We start from the raw sequence: 21,624 nt of genomic DNA, 5'->3' as shown, positions 1-21,624 counted from the left end.
CAGCTAAAGTCACAGTTGCTGTCGCTGATCATAATTTCAAGAGGGTCTATGTGTGCTTAGTTGCATGTAAAGAGGGATTTGTTAGTCATTGTAGACCATTGATAAGCTTAGATGCTTCTCATTTGAAGGGTGTAGTTGCTGGCCAACTTCTAGCAGCTATAAGTATAGATGGAAATGATGGTATGTATCCAATTGCTTATGCTGTTGCTGAGACAGAAAATAAGGAGACTTGGACATGGTTTTTGGAGAATTTAATAGGTGATATAAGGCTTGTGAGAGACCATGGATGGTGCTTTACTTCAGACCAACAAAAAGGTTTACTTCCTGCTTTAGCTACTGTGGTCCCAAACGCATACAATAGATTCTGTGTAAGACATTTGTTTGCTAACTTCAAGAAGAACCATCAAGGAAAGGAGTTAAAGAACTTGATGTGGGGGGCAGCTAAGGCATCAACAAGAGCAGCATTTGAAAGTTATATGAAGCAAATGGAAATAGTGAGCAAGGAAGCTTATGATGATTTAAGAGGTAAGTCTCCGATGCAGTGGGCTAGGCACGCTTTTCCCTATTATCCAAAGTGTGATCTGCTATTAAATAACATTTGTGAGACTTTTAATTCAAAGATTGTGGAAGCAAGAGAAAAGCCATTGGTCAATATGCTTAAAACCATTAGAAGATATCTCATGGTTAGGATCCGTAAGAATAGGGATTCAATGGCTAAGTATGAAGGCCCTATTTGTCATAATATCCAACAAAAATTGGAGAAATGTAAAGAGGCTAGCATTGATTGCACATCTATTTGGTCAGGTGGGGTGAGGTGGGAGGTGAATAGTGGTGGCAAGCAATTTGTGGTTGATGTGGAGAAACGTTCATGTGCTTGCAACTGCTGGGATTTGATTGGGATCCCTTGTAAACATGCAGTGCACATAATAGGTTTCAGGAAAGGATGAGTTGAAGATTATGTGCATGACTTCTATAAGAAGGATACATATATTGCTTTATATTCTCATCTCATTCAGCCATGCAATGGTCCTGATTTGTGGCCGGAAGTAGATGGAGATGCAATACTTCCTCCAATCCATAAAATCCAGCCAGGGACGCCAAAGATTGATAGAAAAAGAAAGGATAAAGATGAAGTTCATAACCCTTACAAGATGAAGAGGAATCAAACAAGTTTAAGATGTGCACATTGTCATCAATTGGGTCATAATAGAAGGACCTATAGGAGCAATCAAAAACCACCAGGAGTAGCAACTGCCAAGGGCAAAGGCAAGGCAGCAACAAACAAGGGCAAGGGCAAGGGAACAAGTAGCGACAGAAAGAGGGTATTTGAATTCATTTAAATTATTTCCTTAATGCAGCAAATTATGCACATTTCTAATGATTTTCACATGCAGGTCGCCAGCACTGAGGAGCACTTTATGGGATTTAGAGTGCAAGTAGACAATGCATTTAGCAGCCAACAAAGTAATGTATGTGTGACATGTATATATATATATAGAGCTAGGCAGCCAACAAAGTACCTTCCTTTGTTTATTTCAGTGACTTTGTTTGTTTCAATGACTTTGATATGTTTGGCAGCAACTCTAAATACTAAGCCTAAAACGGGTCCTTCGATATACTTTGTTTATATCACTGTATGTTGGATGTATATCAATAAAAAATGTAACACCTAACCGAAGCTTGATGTTTATGAATTTTAATAAAATACCAATATGACAGCTAAATATATATATGTTTATTACTTTTATATCTTTTTGCTGTCAACTTTTAATGTCTATATACTTTTCACATCTAGGCTATCAACATTGAGGGGAACTCGAAGGGATCTAGAGCGGGAGTTGATGGTAGTCAACAAAGCTGCAGAAATTTTAATAGTCAACAAATTAGCAAAACTTAGTTACTTCTAGGAACACTACTTCAGAACTTAGGCATGTAGTTTGTTATGTAATTGACCGAAAATTGTCACACGGCTATTATTTTGTGATGTTATTGCCAAACTATTAAGGCAATTTAGTTTTTGAAGCAAGTAGGCAAGGCAGGGGTGGATTTGTTTCAATTTTTCTTATACATAGTTAAGGCTTGGTTTCCTTCAGCTCGTGGTGGAATTGACCAGTTTGATTGATTTCTTGTGTTGTATGGAAGGTTTGTTCCATTTATGCATTTACAGGACAGTTTGTTCCAAAGCCTATCTCCATTCTCTTTTGAAGGTTTGATATAGAAACCTGCAATATCTCTCTGCTCAAATTTACAAATGTGATCATCCTAAGTGGGATTTGAAGCTTGATTCAATGAATTGAAAGTTCTTTTAATATTTTGTCCTATTTTCCTGAGAAAAAAGTAATGATTTCTTGACCACCTGGGTGTTGACACTTTATAAATATCCCTGTCCTGAGTTAAAGGCAGCACACATGCGAAATACTACCAAATAAACAATTGCTATGCCCATTTATTGTATGCTAGATACCTTGACTTTAAAATTACATCTACAAGGGGTCCGGCTTTCCCTTTTGCACGTGCAATTATCAAAATCTTTGACTAAACCGACAATAGAAGAAGTTATGAGATCCCAGCAATATATGATTTGAAAGGAAAAGAGATCTTTCAATTATCACACAGCATTTTACATTCATTCTTTTTTTTTTTTTTTGATGGAAAGCATTTTACATTCATTCTTGATTGTTAATCTTACAGAAACAAGGATACAAATCTATTGTGCGCTACAACACCAACCCACCAGTTTTCTGAAATGGAAAACATTACAATAGAGGAAAAAAAAAACAAAAACAATTGCCCAAAAAAAAAAAAAAAAAAAACACATCTTCATGATACATATGGAGATAATTTATATAAAAATTCTATAAGGAGAGCAAAATTCCTAAACCCAAAATTCTATAACACATCCTGATTTCAACTATAAACAATTGCGTTTGAATGCCAATCTAGTCTTCTGACTTAGTTGGCTTCCTCTCCCCACTTTTACCAATCAAGTCCTCATAGTCTTCATGGCACACCCATCACCGATTCAGTCAAGGTAGAGCAGTGAGGTGCATTACACGGTAAGGAGGAGCTACGGTAAGGCAAGGCAAAGCACACCCATCACCGATTCAGTCAAGTCAGAGCAACGAGGTGGTTTACACGACGAGCAGGGGCGGCGAGGTCTAGAGCAGGGGCGAACTCAGTCGTCGGTGAACTCAATCTCTCTCTCTCTCTCTCTCAAAGTTAGGGATTGGAAATTTGGAAGTCTTCTAATGTTTTGTTTTGATTCAGGGGAAAGGGAACGACAACATCGTTCCCCTTATTGTTTTCTTTTTTCTTTTTTTCTTTTAATTTCAAATTAACCAAAAATAAATAAATAAATAAAACAAAAAAAAACCCACATGAAAACGGTGTCGTTTTGGTGTGTTTAACGCCAGTAGTGACAGACCTTTAACAGAGCCTTGAATTGAAAAAAATTGAAAGTTAGAAGACTGAATTGACAAAACTGAAAATTAGATGACTGAAATAAAAAAAGATAAAAGTTAGAGGATCAGTTTTGCATTTTCGCTTATTAAATATAAGTAGATCGAATTGGATTAGGTGGATTTGTGAATTTTATAACCCAAACCCAATTCTACCCACTTTTAAAAAAATATTCATAACCCAACCTAACCCACCAAACCTTAAAAGGCGGCCCAACCCGGTGGAATGAGTTGGATTGGTTTTTGCGGATTTGCTGCACACACCCCCTCAAACTAAGAACTAGACCATTTCCTTGTTCTCCTACCACAAATGCAAGTAAAACAACATGTAGCCATTGGTAACAAAGTCCAGAAGTCAAAGTCAAAGTCAAAGTCTCCTCCTAAAAAAAAAAAAACTCCATCGTCTCCAAACAAAAACAAACCAAACTCATTCTCTCGTAACCCCAAAAAATCCACAAACCATGTCTCCCACTCACTCTCTCCCCCTCCTTCTCCTCATTTCCCTTCTTCTCATCTCAACCTCAACCAGCTCCTCCGACTTGGACCGACTCTCGGAGCTCTAATCCCTCCAATCCTGATCCAAATCGGGCATTATCCACCTCGATGACCACTCCATCTCTCGCTACCTCACCTCTACGAAAACCCCAAGACCCTACTACCTCCTCATCTTCTTCAACGCCACCCAGCTCCACGACAAGTCGGAGCTCCAACTCAAAACCCTCCACTCTGAATTCTCTCTCCTTGCCCAATCCTTCGTCACCAACAACCCTAACCCTAGCCCTAGCAACCCCAACCTCTTCTTCTGCGACATCGAGTTCAAAGAGTCTCAGTAGAGCTTCACTCTCTTCGGCGTCAATGCCCTCCCCCACATCCGCCTCGTCGCTCTGCACCAGTCCCTCAAGCAATTGGAGCAGATGGATCAGGGCAATTTCTCACGACTCGCCGAGTCGATGGCCGATTTCATCCAGGCCAAAACCAAGCTCAACGTCAGTCCGATTCACCGGCCTCCATTCCTCTCCACCAGGCAATTGGGCCTCATCGTAATACAACTTCACCCGAGAGACATAAAGATGATCAAGAGGGCACAAAGAATCCATAAAAATGCATGAATGTAATGAAACAAGATGCTATGGATGACAAGATAATAGAAAGATGCAAAACACACACACACTAAACAAGTCTAACCAATTTTATATTTCAAAAATAAGTCAAGACAGTTTAATGAGCATACATTAACACATGTAAAACCTTGTGATGGCCAAATCACATTGTACCTGCACATGTATCAAGAATAGCAAAGAATATTGCGTGTTATGTGTGAAAAATATCGCAAAATTGCACAAGTGTATACATGTTATGACAATTTGAAATATGAGAAAATCACTTTAACTCACACACAATCATAATTGCTTGATGGAGACTATCACCTTTGAGGTACATCCTATAACTCCCACATCTCCTAGAATACACGCTTGCAATCATATTTAAAGCATTTTTTATCTTTTTGCTTTTAATTTACTTTGCATATTTTTCTTTCAAGCATATCATGCATGGGCATATAAAAGAGAAAAAAGAAATACCCAATGATATTTGACATTTCAATTTTGCTATGTCTAAGCACACAAATGTCATTGACACTGCACTTTTGCTATGCTGAAGCATACAGGTGTCATATTATGATTGGCGGGCAACAGTGGTGAGATGGTTATTTATGCCTTTCTCTCAGGATTTTCTAGTCCTTCCCGTCAAAAAGAATGATATGAGTGTTAAGTATAAGAGACAACTTAATCTTACTCATCACAAACACGAGCTACAAAGCTCACTTGCTTAGTTGTTCATAGAAATGCTCATCTAAGCTACAAAAGATACAAAATTTAGAAACTTTGTTCCAATTGCCATCCAAGGTACACAAGTACCAATGTACACAAAACACACACTATTTTTGTATTTTCTGATTTTTCTCTTTTTATTTTGAAAAACAAACAAAATAAAGGCCAAACAACCAAACAAAAACGAACAAACAACATGAAAGCATGAAAGAAATATGTATATGCATGAAGGCATGATAGAAAGATGCAAATACATGAAAGTATGATTCCAAAAGCAGATAAGAAATCAAGCAAAAAAAATCCTACTTTAGATAGAAAGAATTAAAATAGATGACAAATAGAAAAGACAATTAAGTCTTAGGCTCCTTTCTCACCCACACAACACAAGTCTTTAGCCGTAAAGATGAAAAGGCACGTGTCCTAGTATGTCTATTGAAGGACATAGAAGAATTAAAATTCTCCTAAAATTGAGTTAAAAAGCTCAAAGTTTTTAATAACTCTCCAAACAAAGGTGTAGGTCATTGAGAGGAAACCTGTGACCATTTGGACAATTGCTTTTGAGGATACAACTTAAAGTAATTAGGACGAATGTGTCCAGAAACACCACAATAGTGACAAACATGAGGTCTAACAAAGGATTTAGAATTAGCTAAAACAGTTTTGGATTTCATACCTTTATTACCTTTCTCATATTGTGGCACAAAGACAATCCTTGATCCAAAAGCCGTGGAAGAGGAGGGGCCGGAGGAGACAGCATATCCTCAGCCAGTTTTATCAGAACTAGGCTTTTGAGCACTCAAGACCTCATCAAGTTTTGCACTAGACATCCTCTCTATTTAAGTTCTAGCTTGATTAAACTTAACTTCAAGATTCTTAACCTTCTCTTCAAATGAGGTGTTTTCCACAATAAGAATCTCAACTAATCTCGTAGTCTCATCTAGTTTGACTAACAGATCAGTTTTTTCAGTTTTTACCTCATTAAGCTTTTTTCTACAAAGATAAGAAGTCTTTTCAAATTTTATGAATTTAGTGCATAGCTTATCATAGGCTTCCTGAAGGGTCAACTTCTTGGGTACTTCATCAGAAGAAGAATCCTCACTGTCACTAGCACTCTCCATAATCACCTTATCGATTGAGGCAACAAAGGCCATAACGTGACGACATTCATCCACATACTCATCAGACGAGTCATCCTCAGTATCACTCCAAGTAGCAACCAACCTTTTATCTTTAGATTCCTTGGTCTTTTCCTTCATGAGATAGTTTGGGCATTCTATCCTCATATGACCAAAACCTTTGCACTCATGGCATTGGATGGGGGGTTTCTCATTCTTTCCCTTCCTTGAGGATTTAGGTTTCCTAGGAGGTTTGCCTTTATCCTTTTTCCTAAACTGAAGAAGCTTGATAATCTCATCAGTTATGAAGGTTAGATCCTCATCCTCATCATCATCTTCATCTTCACTTCCAGAGTCCTCAATCTCTTCCTCTATACCCTTAAGAGCCAAGTTTTTACTCTTTCCACCTTTTCCCATTAAACCTAATCCCATCTCATAGGTTTGAAGGTTCCTTACAAGCTCAGTCAAAGGAATTTGATTAATGTCCTTTGTTTCTTCAATAGCAGTGATCTTGGCATGGAATCTTTCAGGTAAGGACCTAAGGATTTTCCTAACAATTTTGGATTCTGCAATACATTCTCCAAGATTGAAAGCAGAATTCACAATATCCTTGAGTTTAGCATAGAACTCATTAAAGGTCTCATCCTCCTCCATCCTTATTTCTTCAAAACTACTAGTGAGTCTTTGAATTTTCACAGTCTTTACTGCCATGGTACCTTCATAGGCGGTCTCAAGAATGGTCCAAGCTTCCTTGGCAACTTTTGTGGATGATATTTTCTTGAGTTCCTCATTGGTCACCCCACAAAACAAAGCATTCAAAGCCCTACTGTTGAAATTTGCCGCTATGATTGTTGCATCATCCCAATCCACCGGCACTTCCTTTGGCTTAATCCAGCCAACTTCAACAGCTTGCCATACCTGTTTACCTAGAGCCTGCAAAAAAACTTTCATACGAACTTTCTAATACGCATAATTAGTTCCATCAAATAAAGGAGGAATCAAAAGAGATTGTCCAGGATTCATGACAACGGGGGTTAAGGATCACACTCAGGAAATTAATCCGATCAGAGTGTACCCACTCTGATACCACTTGTTGGGAAATTTAGACCCCGGTTGATAGAATTAACAAGTTTTAAATCCAAGTTGTTAATTAGATTTATTATCAATAAAACTTGTTAAAATAAACAAACATCAATATCATGTTAAAATCATGCAACGGAAAATAAATAAGACAAGATATGATGATCCAGAAAAACCAATGAAACCAATCAGTTTTACAGTAAAAAACTTGGGGGGAAACCTTCCCAAAAAGCAATCCACTATAGAAAATAGAAGTTTCAGATCTAGTACAAAACCTTTGTCCCTAGACTCTACAATTCTCGTAGATAAACTCACAACAGAAACCTTCTACCGCTTCAGAACCTCTGAACTCTTCAATATATGAACGCCACCCTTTTTGTTACACGAATCCTAGTACATGACTCACTCTCCAACTTAAGGAAGAAGAATGTTGGCTGCAAATTTCTTCACTTCATCAACAATGAAGATCAAGAAGCACTTGGTTACAAAATCCTAATGCGCAAAAGATGCAGTGGCTTCTTTCAGAGAGAATAAGGCATCGGTCACCTTTTGCATATATTCTCCTTGTATTCTCTTATGTGATGGCCTCTAAAATAAGCCTTATATAGGTCTAGGGTTGTGAGAAAAGAAACCCTACACAAATATAAAAGCCTAGCCCAAAAATCAGATCTGAAAATTCTGATTTCCATAACCTCGATAGATAGCAGGTGTCGAGTAGGTGTCGAGCTTTAAACTTCGATAGATACAGCTATCGAGAAGGTGTTGAGCAAGTGTCGAGGAGACAGAAGCTTTCTCGATCGATCCATTAGCTATCGAGAGGTGTCAAGCTATCTGTCTGCAAGTGTCGAGCTATCTGTCCAGCTTTAATGAACAGCTTTTCTTCACTTGTTTCTTGGTCCAATCTTTATGGCTTTAATACTAGACTTGAACAACATGTTTCTTGAAGTATTAAACACATTCTAGATCTACCCAATTACAAGTAAAGTGTATTTTGTCAAAGGATTAGCCAATTACACAAAATCATGACATATGTTCTTAACATGTGAACCACATATGTCCCAACAGTATTGAACCTTGTTGATGCCCACTTTGGTAAGAAGGCCTAATAATAGGAAGAAGCCCAACAATATAGGAGGGAATAAAGAAGAAGAATTAGTAAATTGAGAAGAAAACCATTAAACCTGAATAGCAGAAATAATGGACCACAAGCCTGTAAAATAGCAAAAGGGCCTCAAAGAAAGCAAGCGGGCCCAAAGGAGCCCAAAGAAAAAAGTAGCAAACCCATGGACATTATGAGAAATGGAAAGCAAGCAAGAATGGGCTGAAGGAGCCCAAAAGAAGAAACTAAGAAAATGGGGTTGGTGGAAAAGCTTATAAATCTCGAAAGTGAAGGATATGGTAATTTAGGTCAGGGAAGTTCAAAAGACTTAGCAAAAACCCATGGGAATGAAGGATTGGAATGAGCAAGGATGCCCAAGAAAATGAAACGGGTCGAGGATGCCCAAAAGAATAAAATGGGCGAAGGAAGCCCCAAAGCGATGAAATGGGCCAAGAAAGCCTAAAACAGCATGAGTACAAGTCCAACGATAGTACTAGGCTACTGGAACTAAGCAGAAGGAAAGTGTACAGCAGATCCAAAAGAGGCTCAGCAAACACAAGTCAAATAATAACATGGCAGAAACAACGTGATGGCATGGTAAAAGTGTCAACCAACCCGCAAAGAGGATAAGGGTTGGATTGAAGAAGGAAAGGCCCATGCCCAAGCAAGACCCAGCCTAGGAAAGAAGTAAGATATAAATAATGAAAGCCCAGTGACTCATCCATGCCACAAGAAGTCAACAATGAGTAGTAGAACGTGCAAACAAGCCCCTAGGTCATGGCAAACACATGAATAGCAGGCAAGCCATGGACACACATGGAAGTGGAACACTCACAAGGCTCAAGCACCACCCACTTATACCTAGCCAATGCAAGAGTAGTGGGCCATGGATCAGAGGTAAGAGAGGGTATGATCTGGTGGTAGGGAGAAGGGAAAGCCTATTCTAGGGTTCCCGCTCAAGCTCTTTTGGAGAAAATGTCTTGCTGGGATGACATACCACCAAAAAGAGGGAAAGATGAGCTAGAATCACTAAGTGCATGCCATAGGGGATAGTAAGAGAGAATGCTCACCCTTATCCGGATGGGAATGTCACAGTGAGCAAGAAAACAAAAATAAAACTCTTTTGTCTAAGAATGGGATGTGGCATGACTAGCATAGGTAAGTGGTGATGGCTGGGCAACCGACAAACCAGTGGGTGGTCTGGGAAGGACACCTATACCAGGACAAAAGCAATTATAGTAAAAACCTGTCACGGTAGGCAATATAAAAAGGGGCCTTAACTGTGCACAGTGGAGGTAGAACGGAGGAGAATAGGAGAAAGGGGAAGAAAAACATGAGAGATAAAACAAGAGCAAAACAAGTAAGAAAAGGAGTGAAATATAAGAGGAAAAACAGGAAACTTAGAGAGGAAAAAGGAATCAGAAAGAAAAAAACAGAAAGTGAGCAAGAGTGTGATAGTGGGCATGTACCACCAATAAGTTGTTCCCTTCTCTCCCTCTAAAAAGCCTATACTCTAGTGAGAATTAAGGAATTTGAGGAAAAGTCATTTAGGCCCATTCTCTCAAAGTAGGCAATTTTTGTGGTAGGACGTCCTAATGAGATTGCCCATATTGAAGAGTGGTTCCTTTCTTGGACTTAACTCCATTAAGAAATCAAGCATGACAGACTAACCATTCTTCTTTTTATTGATCAAGCATTAATATTATTTCCTTTTCTTTTTATCGTTGTTGTTAACTCATTTTTGCTACATTTAAATTGCTACATTATTTCCTCCTTTAATAAAATCATGATTTAGCTTTTTTGTTTTCTGGCTGACAGTAAGCATATTCTTCTTATTATTGTTATATTAGACCTATCTACCATAACTTTTTTGTAACAGTTTCTTTTGTCATGGGCATGTGTCCAAGGTTCTAGCAAAGGGGTTCTAGCTTGTGCACAAGCTGGCTTGGAGTGTGTTGCAGTCATGCCAGTCCTAACTCTCCTACCTAGAACCATTGGGCCATAACGTGGCAGGAGACAGCCTAGCCTACAGTTGCAAAAAAGGCCCACTACAAGCCCACTATGCATTTTTACATTTTTTTTTGGAGAATTTATTAAGCTTGATGCATGACACTTTGGGATGAATTCAATCAAATTTTTGGCTAAAATGTGGTTTTGAAGAGCCTAATGCCATTGCCAATGCATCCTTAGTTACTTACCTCTCTTCTTTTTTTTTTTTTTTTTTTTTTTCAATTATTATTTTTTAAAAAATGAAATTTAGGAGAGGCTAATTCTCATACTTGAATCTACAATACATTTCTTTGGTAAATGACACTTTTTTTTTTGAGTAAACAATAATACTTATTAGAATACACACGAAAATAGTAATATTAGTGTTTTAAATTGGATTTATAATACACTTGTTATTGCTCCAAAACCCTGCTTGTTATATAATTTAGTTGGTCAATCAATATCACAGTTAAAATGAATTGTAAGCATATATAGAATATTACATGTTGCATATATTAATTAGACAAGATACATCTTTTTTTTTTTTTAATTTTATAATTCCATAATTAAAAAAAGGACATTTGAATTCTAGAAGTTTATATTTGAAACACCAAGAGAGGAGCTAGATAGTGGTGCAAGTATCAAAGGACTCCAACGGATTGGTCTTAAAAATCACATTGAAAACTAGACCCTAAATTAGTCCGGTAAAAGCTCCCAAAACCAATAAAATCGATACTTCAACCAGTAAAAACTAGCCAAAGGTGTGCATGGGCCAGGTTGGGTCAGGCTGTAGAGTTTTTTCGATCCAACCCAGCATTGTGGGTTAAAAAAATCCAACCTAACACAACCCAACACAAGGGTCCAACCCAACCCATGCAGATTGGGTTGGGTCGGATTGTACCCATGGGTTGTGTGGGGATAAATAGCTTGGATAAGAGTATTGGGTCATGGGCCGCGCCCGAGGACGTCAAAGAGCCCGATGACAAACAAGTGCTAGTAAAGGCAAATAGATTTTTGGGCCGAGGAAGAGGATCGGTCACAACAAGCAAGTGATGTTGTACGAGGAGCCATCCTTCCTCGGCAAACAGAGTGGAAGCCTGAAGTCTGACCACTCAGCAAGTATTGGGCAATGGGCCACCATGCTTAGGAGGATAAGTTTCAGAAAGAAGTGAGTCAACAAAGAATGGAAAAATATCTAGGAAGAAAGCTACTATCACCACATTGAATGCTCTACACCTAGCCAATTGGCTGCATTAATGTGGAGATGATGTTTGAACAGTGATTTCTAGCCTTACGACTATCCACGAAGATTTCAAAAAAGTATTTCAAAAAGGTGCTGATAGGACAAATATCAAAGAGATTAGCAATCTGATCTACACGTGGAAGACTAAGATGAAAGAAAGGGAGGGAGCATAAAAGGGGAAGGATTCCATTACAAAAAAAAGGGGGCATCAAAGAGAAAAAGGGACCACTTTGTAATCAAGAACTGGAATATTTGTATAAGTCTGAGTGCTAAATACAAGAGCATACCATCCTTAGACTTAACCGAAGACTGTTTTTCTTTTCAACTTGTTATTCTCGTTCATTCTAACACTAAACTAACCCGCAGTGATTCATATTTGACTCGTTAAATGTTCAACATTAAACTCACTCTCTAACAAATTTATTGTTGTGGGCTTGTTGGGCCATTGTCCAAATCTTTTGGGCATTGGATCAATTTGAGTCCTTATAGGTTGGATAGTCTTTATTATTATTATTATTAGAACAACACCACTACAAATAAGAGCAAGTTTATAATCAAATAATTATGAATATAACACTAAACAAACATAAAACTATATAAGGAGAATTTAGGGTTTGAGTTTTATTTAGGAAAAGGGAAAAAAAAAAGTAAATTAAAAGAATTGTATAATATATATATATATATATATATATATTTTTTTTTAAAAAAAAATTTAATATATATTAAATATAAGTAAGTCGGATTGGATTAAGCGGATTTATAAATTTTATAACCCAAATCCAATCCTACTCGCTTTTAAAAAAATATTCATAACCCAATCTAACACACCAAACCTTAAAAGGTGGCCCAACCCGGTGGAATGAGTTGGGTTGGATTTTGCGGATTTGCCGCACACCCCCTCAAACTAAGAACCAGACCGTTTCCTTGTTCTCCTGCCACAAATGCAAGTAAAACGACAGGTAGCCATTGGTAACAAAGTCCAGAACTCAAAGTCAAAGTCTCCTCCTCCTCAAAAAAAGAAAAACTCCATCCTCTCCAAACAAAAACAAACTCATTCTCTCTGTACCCCCCAAAAAAATCCACAAACCATGTCTCCCACTCACTCTCTCCCCGTCCTCCTCCTCATTTCCCTCCTCCTCATCTCAACCTCAACCAGCTCCTCCGACTCGGACCGACTCTCGGAGCTCCAATCCCTCCAATCCCGATCCAAAACCGGCATAATCCATCTCGACGACCACTCCGTCTCTCGCTACCTCACCTCCACGAAAACCCCAAGACCCTACTACCTCCTCATCTTCTTCGACGCCACCCAGCTCCACGACAAGTCGGAGCTCCAGCTCAAAACCCTCCACTCCGAATTCTCTCTCCTCGCCCAATCCTTCGTCACCAACAACCCTAACCCTAGCCCTAGCAGCCCCAACCTCTTCTTCTGCGACATCGAGTTCAAAGAGTCTCAGCAGAGCTTCGCTCTCTTCGGCGTCAATGCCCTCCCCCACATCCGCCTCGTCGCTCCGCACCAGTCCCCCAAGCAATCGGAGCAGATGGACCAGGGCGATTTCTCGCGACTCGCCGAGTCGATGGCCGATTTCGTCCAGGCCAAGACCAAGCTCAACGTCGGTCCGATTCACCGGCCTCCGTTCCTCTCCACCAGGCAATTGGGCCTCATCGTGCTCGCGACCCTGGTTTGGATCCCCTTCGCGATCAAGAAGATCGTGAAAGGCGAGACCTTGCTTCACGATCCCAAGCTCTGGCTCTCCGGCTCGGTTTTCATTTACTTCTTCAGCGTTTCCGGCGCGATGCACAACATAATTCGGAAAATGCCGATGTTTTTGGCCGATCGGAATGATCCGAATAAGCTGATTTTCTTCTACCAAGGGTCCGGGATGCAGCTCGGAGCCGAAGGGTTCGCGATCGGGTTCTTGTACACGATCGTCGGGTTGTTGCTGGCATTCGTGACGCATTTGCTCGTGAAGGTGAGGAATTTGAATGTGCAGAGGTTTGTTATGATCGTGGCGCTGTTCGTTTCGTTCTGGGCGGTGAAGAAGGTCGTGTATTTGGACAATTGGAAGACCGGCTATGGGATTCATGGATTCTGGCCTTCAAGTTGGAAATGAAGGTACTAAGAGTAATGCATTGTGAGTTTCGGATTTATAAGTTGGATTTTGATAATTTCATGTTTTAATAGTGTATGACTATTGTTGTTGCTACTTGAATTAAAGGCTTAAAATTTTTGGTTGATAACCCATTTGCTAGACTAATTTTTTTTGTGATATTGATTGCAAGTTAGAATCTTGTCTGTGTTTCCTTTGTAATTGTGATTGATATATATCCAATTGGAACAATCATGAACACCATGTATATGCTTAAGATGTAACTTAAGAAACCCATGAAAGCATTTGAGCGACAACTATAGCAACGCCAATATCACCATTTTTTTCCCGACTTTTATAGTTTGCATGAATCCATATATAATGAAATGGGAAAAACTTAGGTACAGTACTTAGATGCTATTCCTTAGGTTCTTATTTTAGGATTCTGCCATATAGATTTTTTCTCATGGGAATGAAGTATATTTTTTAGTTAAGTAGTCACATGGTAGAATCTTAAGAGAACCTAAAGAACAACACCTAAGGTACTTTACCTAAGTTTTGTCCTAATGAAATTACCTATAGCAACAGCTATTTTAAAAATCATTTCCCATTTACGTTGCTATCTTCCATGACACTGCTTCAACAACTCCATTGTTTTAATTTAACATCCTATAATAGTTGGATACTTGTTCTGTTTGAATGTGTTCAGGTTGTGATAGACTAAGTTGTAACCCTACATTTTCTAGATGGACCACTTATTTATTTTTCTTGTCCTACTACACTACAAGGATCCTTGCAGTATTTTGCTTGATTTTTATTTTTTTTGTCACCTGGTTATTGACCAAGATAGATGCATATAATTTACTCTTCACCCATTATCTGGGAAGAGGAAGTGCCACTTCATCTAAGCTCATTGGCATTGTTGGAATTCATTCCTTAAAATTTCTGTGGTATTTGGTTGGTCATTCACATTTAGGAATGCATAATTCCGACATTGTCCAGCTATTTATGTGCCATGGCAATGAAAATAGTGTTATTGTCATAATTGTATGTGGACGACAACAGGATAGTTTCCCTACCTGTATGTGTGTATTTGAGGAATAATCATTTCATAGTAATTATGTATGTCTTTTGAAATACTTTTAATGGGCGTAAGTGAATTTTTTTGGCCCCTATAGATATCACTTGTCACTTCACCTACTTTTTTGGGCTTCTATCAAACTAACAGCATGTTTGTGATTTTGCAAGCAAAAGGAAAGAGAAGGGAAGTATAGGTATTGCCCCTTCTCTTGTTACGATGTTCATATATATATATATATATATATATATATTTGATAATTGGGAGAGAGTAAAGGAAAGGAATAGTATTTTTATTCTTACCATATGCCCCTTTGTTTAAATAAAGAGTTATTAAAAACTTTCCTTTCTTCCCAAATATGTCCATATTTGGGTGGAAAGAAAATCCCTCAAATAGGGGTATATTTTTCCCTGCTGATCTTATCATTTCCTTACTTAAAATTCTCCCAAACGTGAGAAAAAAACAACTGCTCCCCAATACACACAAAAAAGGAAAAAACAATTGGTATAGTATTTTCTATTCCTTTACTTTCCACCCAAATCCCTTCTCCCAAATGCACCTGATGGAGTCATGAACATGGGAGAATCCCTATTTTGTCCTACATCAGCACCCTAAGGGATGGACTTCTCCTTTGGTTTCACGCATATATATTTGTGCCTTTGGCAGTGCTTATTTGTTTAAAGGTGAGACAAAAAGTGGCTTTAAGCATTTATTTGCTTAAAGTCACTTTTTATCTCACCTTTTAGCAAACAAGTTAAGCCAAATGCATTTCCCCTCCTTTTGTATAAATGATGAGTATAGTAAGTTTGGAAAATGAAAAGAGAACTGTTTTCTTTTCATTTCTCCTGGTTTTTGTTTTATTGGGTGGTGGGGAGGTAGTCTAAGAATAGGGTTCTGGGTGATTGGTTATGTGTCTGAGTTCAGATTTCAGTTTATATTGAATTTGAGGCAGTAAATCGAATCTGAAGGACAGGCTTGGAAGGAAATTGAGACTCGATCAAGGTCAAAAGAAGAGGAGATTATTACATCTTTAAAGCATGTAGTGAAAGAGGAAATTCTTAGCTTAGGAGCCCCCATTCTAGTCTGAAGCCTGGAAACTCTCCTTTACCTAGTTGGTGCGCATCTTTATTTAAGCTCTTCGATGGTCTAAAATTTGGAGGTTATACAGAGTATTACTTCGGATAGAATAGAATGAAGGAAAATAGTACATGTGGTTGATCCTGATTAGTCTATTTAGGATTCATAGCAAACTCGAAAAATTTTGGAACTAAGGCTTGGTTGTTGTTGATAGTTTGCAATTTATCTTATAGTATTGTAGCTGTTTCTGGAGGCAGCTGCAGTAATAAAAGGAACTTCATTGGATATGCACCTTTGATTCCTTAGAGGTTTATGAACTTTGAAAGGCATCTTACCTGCCCTAATCTGTCTTCTTAGTGAAGGCCTTACTCCAAATTTTTTTGAAATTCCTTGTTCTAAGAAATAGCCATCCCTTCTAGCTTGTGTTCAGCAAAATATGTTTCATGGCAGAGACCTTTTTCTTAGCAGACTTAGAAGGAATTTTAGTGTAGGTGATTAGAATAACAGAATCAAGTTCATGGTGTGGCCATATTGGCCCAAACATGTTCTTGATGAAGTTTTCTATCTTGTTTATCAAAACAGTATTAAATTTGAAGACAAGTGCTGAACATGTTGTTTGGTCCTTAGAAGGTTTGCAACAAGTGAAGTTGATATCTACTTGTTTTCTATCTACTTAAATTATGGGTCATTTGTAATGTGTATCCTAAAAACAAAATTTTACAATTAACACCTTAAGTTGAGATTAATTTATAATGTCATCCACCATCTAATTTAGTATCCAAATTATTAGATTAGTGGGTACATTAATCTTAAATTAGGGTGTTGATGACAAAATATTTGTAGCACATTGCAAATACCTTGACAATTTAATTTAGACACCGATTTGATGGTAGCATGGACATTGCAAATTCATGTTGAATTAAAGTGTTGATTGCAGAATTATGAATTTTTAATGTGTATATTGCAAATGTCCCTATAATTTAGGTGAATAGCTATAGTTAACTCTTAAATTTACATCCAATGAAAGTGAGATGCTACAGCCTGAGTTTTAAAACCCTCAAATGAGACACTAAAGGAATGATAGGAATATTTCAATTGTTATAGGTTGAATTGTTTTTTCAGATGACTGTTTATGATTAATTGTGTTAGAACAAGAAGGACTTGTAGACATAACTATTTGTAGGCCCTTTCGACTAAGTAAAAAGATAATCTTTTGTTAGACTTAGACCCATAACATGTTCGTGTCTACGAATGTGGGCTTGTGAACCTTGGGCAAACACAAGAATTCGGTATAGAAAACTGGTTAAAAGGAGACATTAATCATAACCTGGGTTGGGGAAGGGGTTCGTTTCTTTATGACTACGTAATAGGACTATGGGCCTGTCTCTTTCTTTCCACTTTTTATTATTGGTTTTATTAGTGCCCTTTTCCCTTTCAAATTGGGGAGCTTCAATCTGGATGGACATGCAAGAGGACGTTGGATTAAAATAAATTGCTAACATTTTTTTTTGTTGTTCATAATTTGATTGTTATAACGGAAAATAAAAGATTTCAATTCTGAATGTCTCTATTGAAAATGCTAAAAGTGGTTGATTAATTGAGATATGAGGCTTTTGGCATAAATTGTGCAGTCAATATTTAGCGCTAAATTACCAGCAAAATGTTTTTGCTTGTGGCCAGAATTATGAATGAGGAATTTTTTTTCCATGGCCAAACGAGTCAAACTACAAAGGCCCGTGCTGTTTAGCTTATTTTTATTCAGTTGTAAATTGTGCCTCATGTTAATTGGACCGTCTCACTCACGCTTTTGATGCATCAAGCACTAGGCATATTCTTTTCTTCTAGAGTTTGTTTTGCTTTCTCAGCTTTAGCCTTTTTTTTTTACCCTTTTGTTTTTTGAGAAATGACGATATCTAGGAGCACTTTGAGCATCTAATTATTTTTTTGGATATGTGTAGTTTTGGTTTTACACACACTTGGTTATTATAAGGAGAAATCAGATAATCCCAAGAAATTGGTTAAAGGTTTCAGACTTTGAACCTCATGGATATTATGAATTTTTAGGATTCGCTCTCTTGGGATTTAAGAAATAGGTTTCTTTTTGGACTAAAACCTAATTAATAATTATTGTGAGTTATTGTGAAGATTCACAATTGCAAAAAGTGATGTAAATGGTGATAAGTTACACCACTTCATACCGTATGATAACAAAAAAAAAATTTCTTAGGAAAAACAGAAGTTTATGAGAACGCTACAGTAAAAAAAAAAAAAAAAAACCACGTGTATTTTTTGTGGCGATTTCAATAAACCAGATCCATCATGAGCTAGTCATTAATATTTGGGTTAACCAACATGACTACATCTCTTTTTTCCTTTCTACATGTTGGCCATTTAAAGCTAATTATTCCGGATCCTACAAATGGAAATTGACTGTACTAGTCATAAAATGGTAGGCGGATATATTCCATACTCAAAACGCTTTCGGCATAAACAAGCTGCGACCCACTAAAAATAAAACTGCATTTTCAATCTCTCCCTCATCAAGAAATCCCCCCAATACTGTCAAAAGTTCTTTTCCTTTTTATAGCATGTGATCCACATAATTTTTTACTAAAAATCACAGAAGCTAATGGAAAAAAGCTCATTTGGACGGCTGGAAAGAAGCTTTGAAGTGAGGTGGCCTCAACCTATTTCAGTTTTATGCTTTATAGGCTTTTTTCTATTTCAATTCTAAAAAACCTTTGCGTATAAACTCAGCGCTGCCGATTCTTCCAGCTTGACATTAGGCAATTACCCTAGTAACCTCTCTTTCATCATAGTACCTTTTATATAAGCAAAATGCAAGAGGGCATAGCAGTCATCTAGTGCTTCACATTTTTTCTTTTTAGTGCCTTAGCTCACATGCTACGTACTTTATTCCATTTTTCTCATCCCCTATAATTCATGCTTTGGGAGTAGAGGAAGAGGAAACTTGATCATAGAGAGGGAGAGAATGGAAGAACAGGTTGAGATGGTGGGCAGGGCATTTGTGGATCATTACTACCATCTCTTTGACAATGATAGAGCTGCTCTATCTTCTCTCTACCAGCCAACCTCTATTCTGACCTTTGAGGGCCAGAAGATAGTAGGTGTGGATGATATATCTTCTAAGCTTCATCAGTTGCCATTTGATCAATCTAAACACTTGATTAGCACCATTGATTCACAGCCCTCGTCCTCCTCGGGTGGCATTATGGTCTTTGTCAGCGGCAGCCTTCAGTTGCCTGGAGAGGAGCACCAGCTAAGATTTAGCCAGGTTATTCTTTACATCTCTCTCTCTCTCTCTCTCTCTCTCTCTCTCTCTCCTATCACAACACACACATACACATAAGTTTCATTTAAGAATGTATTGCTATTGTCCATAATATCCACCACTTACCAACTCGTTGTCCTTTGGAGGTGCTCGAGTCAAGAATTTATATTTAAGTTAACTAAAGTGTAGGTTAAGAGTCTTGTGACTCATTGACATTATCTAGTTCTTTCACGGAGTAGAACTTGGGTTTGAATCCCTTTCAACTACTTCTTGTAAGATAAAAGGGGTGGGAGAGGATGAAAACGGTCAACTATCATATTAATACTTTAGTTAAGGCAAACTCAAAAGACAACTAGTTAAAAGTAATGAATGCTCATTTAAATTTTAGATCCACACAAATTTCAAAATAATTTTGAATTTTATTGTCAATTGCTAAAATACTCTAAATACAATATTTTTATTGGTCAAATCCCCAACTAAGTTTAAAAATAAATGATAAATAAAAAAGCCTAACTCCGCACTAGTCCTCCATTCTTATCCACAACCACTAACACCACTTATACCCAACCACGACCACACTAATGAATGGTTGTTGACATTGACAATAGTCAATAGTGCTGGTATCAGTGACTTAGAAAATGACATGCTCGAATTGTCAGACGATCTTGCCATCGAACTTGTAGTTGATCTCCTAAGTTAGTTGGAAGATCTACATGGTGGAGATGGCGGGTATTTAGATCCTCTAACATCAGCACTCCACCTTTATGTCATAGTTCTTTGGGAGGATTGTCTTCTACGGTTAAGAATAACTTTGACATCACCATGGGAAGTTGGGGAGCCATCCCGTTTAGCTATGTCAATGTTGTTGAAGCTGGGCCTTTTGGTCTGATTGGGCTAATTTGGGCAATGGTCTGATTGGGCCAAATTGGGTAATCTTGTTGGTAGCCAGTGCGAAGTTGGTGTTACAAGCTATACACTCGTCATGTTGAAACTTGGTATGAGATTAAATAAATAAATAAATATATATATATATATATATATATATATATAAAAAGCAAATGCATTATTTTGAAGTGTTTTGCTCATGCATGTTGCCATTGATTAGAAATCTGATTACTCCTTTCAAATGTCATAATCATGCAGATGTTTCACTTGATTCCTACGCCACAGGGAAGCTTCTTTGTGCAGAATGACATCTTCCGCTTCAATTATGGATAATTAGTTTTTTTTATTGAAACAAAGGAGAAGGGACAGCGCTATCTCCATCCACAGCCTCCAAACACAGAGGGTGAAAGATATGGATAATTGTTTGATCAATATTGTTAGTCTTGAAGGATAATTGTGATTTACGATCCCAATTGTTAATTTTTATAAACTTTTCTATGTCATTTTAATTCTTGGCTAGCCCCACTTTATATGGGGTGAGTTCTACTATGAAGGTAAAAATTTCACAAGTGTTTGGCCAATCCCATATAAAAGGGATGTTGTATGTATCTATTTCACATAATGTCATCGCTTTCTTATGGAGTAAGCTTAATTTCTTGTAACCCACACACAACAACAAAAAAAAAAAAAAAAAAAAAAAAAAAAAAAAAAAAAAAAAAAAAAACAAAACAACAAACCTGCTCCAAGTAAGTTCTTAATTGATTTTTTTTTTTTTTTTTTTTTTCTTTTTGGTGGAGAAGTTAAGAAGTTCAAATATTGATTCCATTTATTATGGACAACAAACAAAAATACTTTGGCTCCAAAGAGAATAGGCCCTTTATATAATAATAATAATTTTTTTGGATTAATTAAATTATAAATTGTACCCACTAATTTTAACATATTTGTAATCCAATCCTATTCATTTCATTTTTTTTTTTTTTTCTCCTTTTACTCTCATTCGTTTTCAATGTAATTCTTTACCACCTCCATCCAATTCGAACAGTTTAAGTCTAACCAAAATAATCTGTCTTTTTAAGTAAAAAATATTATAAATAACAGAGATTGGACGAAACTAGATAATTGGACTAAATTGAAAATTAACGTATTACAATTAAAGTATTGAATTAAAAAAAAAAAAAAAAAAAAACACACACACACACACACACACTTAAAACTAAAAGGACTTTATTAAAAAAAGAAAGTCAAAGTTAAAAGGACTTTTTGCTTCTCCTTAGGGTGGGAGAAGGGGAGAGATGTTGAATGGTTTTTGCCTTTTACTCATAAGTTTATTGGCGTGATGATGTTATAAAATTAATTCACATTGTTCATCATTGATCCGCAATCCGC

General features: G+C 37.3%; 2 protein-coding genes and 1 pseudogene across 2 annotated transcripts; all 3 read left to right on the top strand.

Moving 5' to 3' along the window:
* Positions 1 to 3,871: 3,871 nt before the first annotated feature.
* On the top strand, positions 3,872 to 4,567 carry LOC115991121 (annotated as a pseudogene).
* An 8,224-nt stretch (positions 4,568 to 12,791) lies between these two features.
* On the top strand, positions 12,792 to 14,083 carry LOC115993036 (probable dolichyl-diphosphooligosaccharide--protein glycosyltransferase subunit 3B). The gene has a single exon (XM_031117303.1). The coding sequence runs from the start codon at positions 12,902 to 12,904 to the stop codon at positions 13,925 to 13,927; it is 1,026 nt and encodes a 341-aa protein (XP_030973163.1). The 5' UTR covers positions 12,792 to 12,901; the 3' UTR covers positions 13,928 to 14,083.
* Positions 14,084 to 18,837: 4,754 nt separating this feature from the next.
* On the top strand, positions 18,838 to 20,577 carry LOC115989168 (nuclear transport factor 2B). The gene is made up of 2 exons (XM_031112830.1): positions 18,838 to 19,353; positions 20,494 to 20,577. Exons 1-2 carry the CDS (start codon positions 19,051 to 19,053, stop codon positions 20,566 to 20,568), a joined length of 378 nt encoding a protein of 125 aa, XP_030968690.1. The 5' UTR covers positions 18,838 to 19,050; the 3' UTR covers positions 20,569 to 20,577.
* The last annotated feature ends 1,047 nt before the right edge of the window (positions 20,578 to 21,624 follow it).

This window comes from Quercus lobata, chromosome 5 (genome assembly GCF_001633185.2).
Source record: "Quercus lobata isolate SW786 chromosome 5, ValleyOak3.0 Primary Assembly, whole genome shotgun sequence".
Taxonomy (NCBI): Eukaryota; Viridiplantae; Streptophyta; class Magnoliopsida; order Fagales; family Fagaceae; genus Quercus; species Quercus lobata.
The sequence above is the reverse complement of the archived record's forward strand: the minus strand, read 5'-3'. Positions and strand labels throughout refer to the sequence as shown.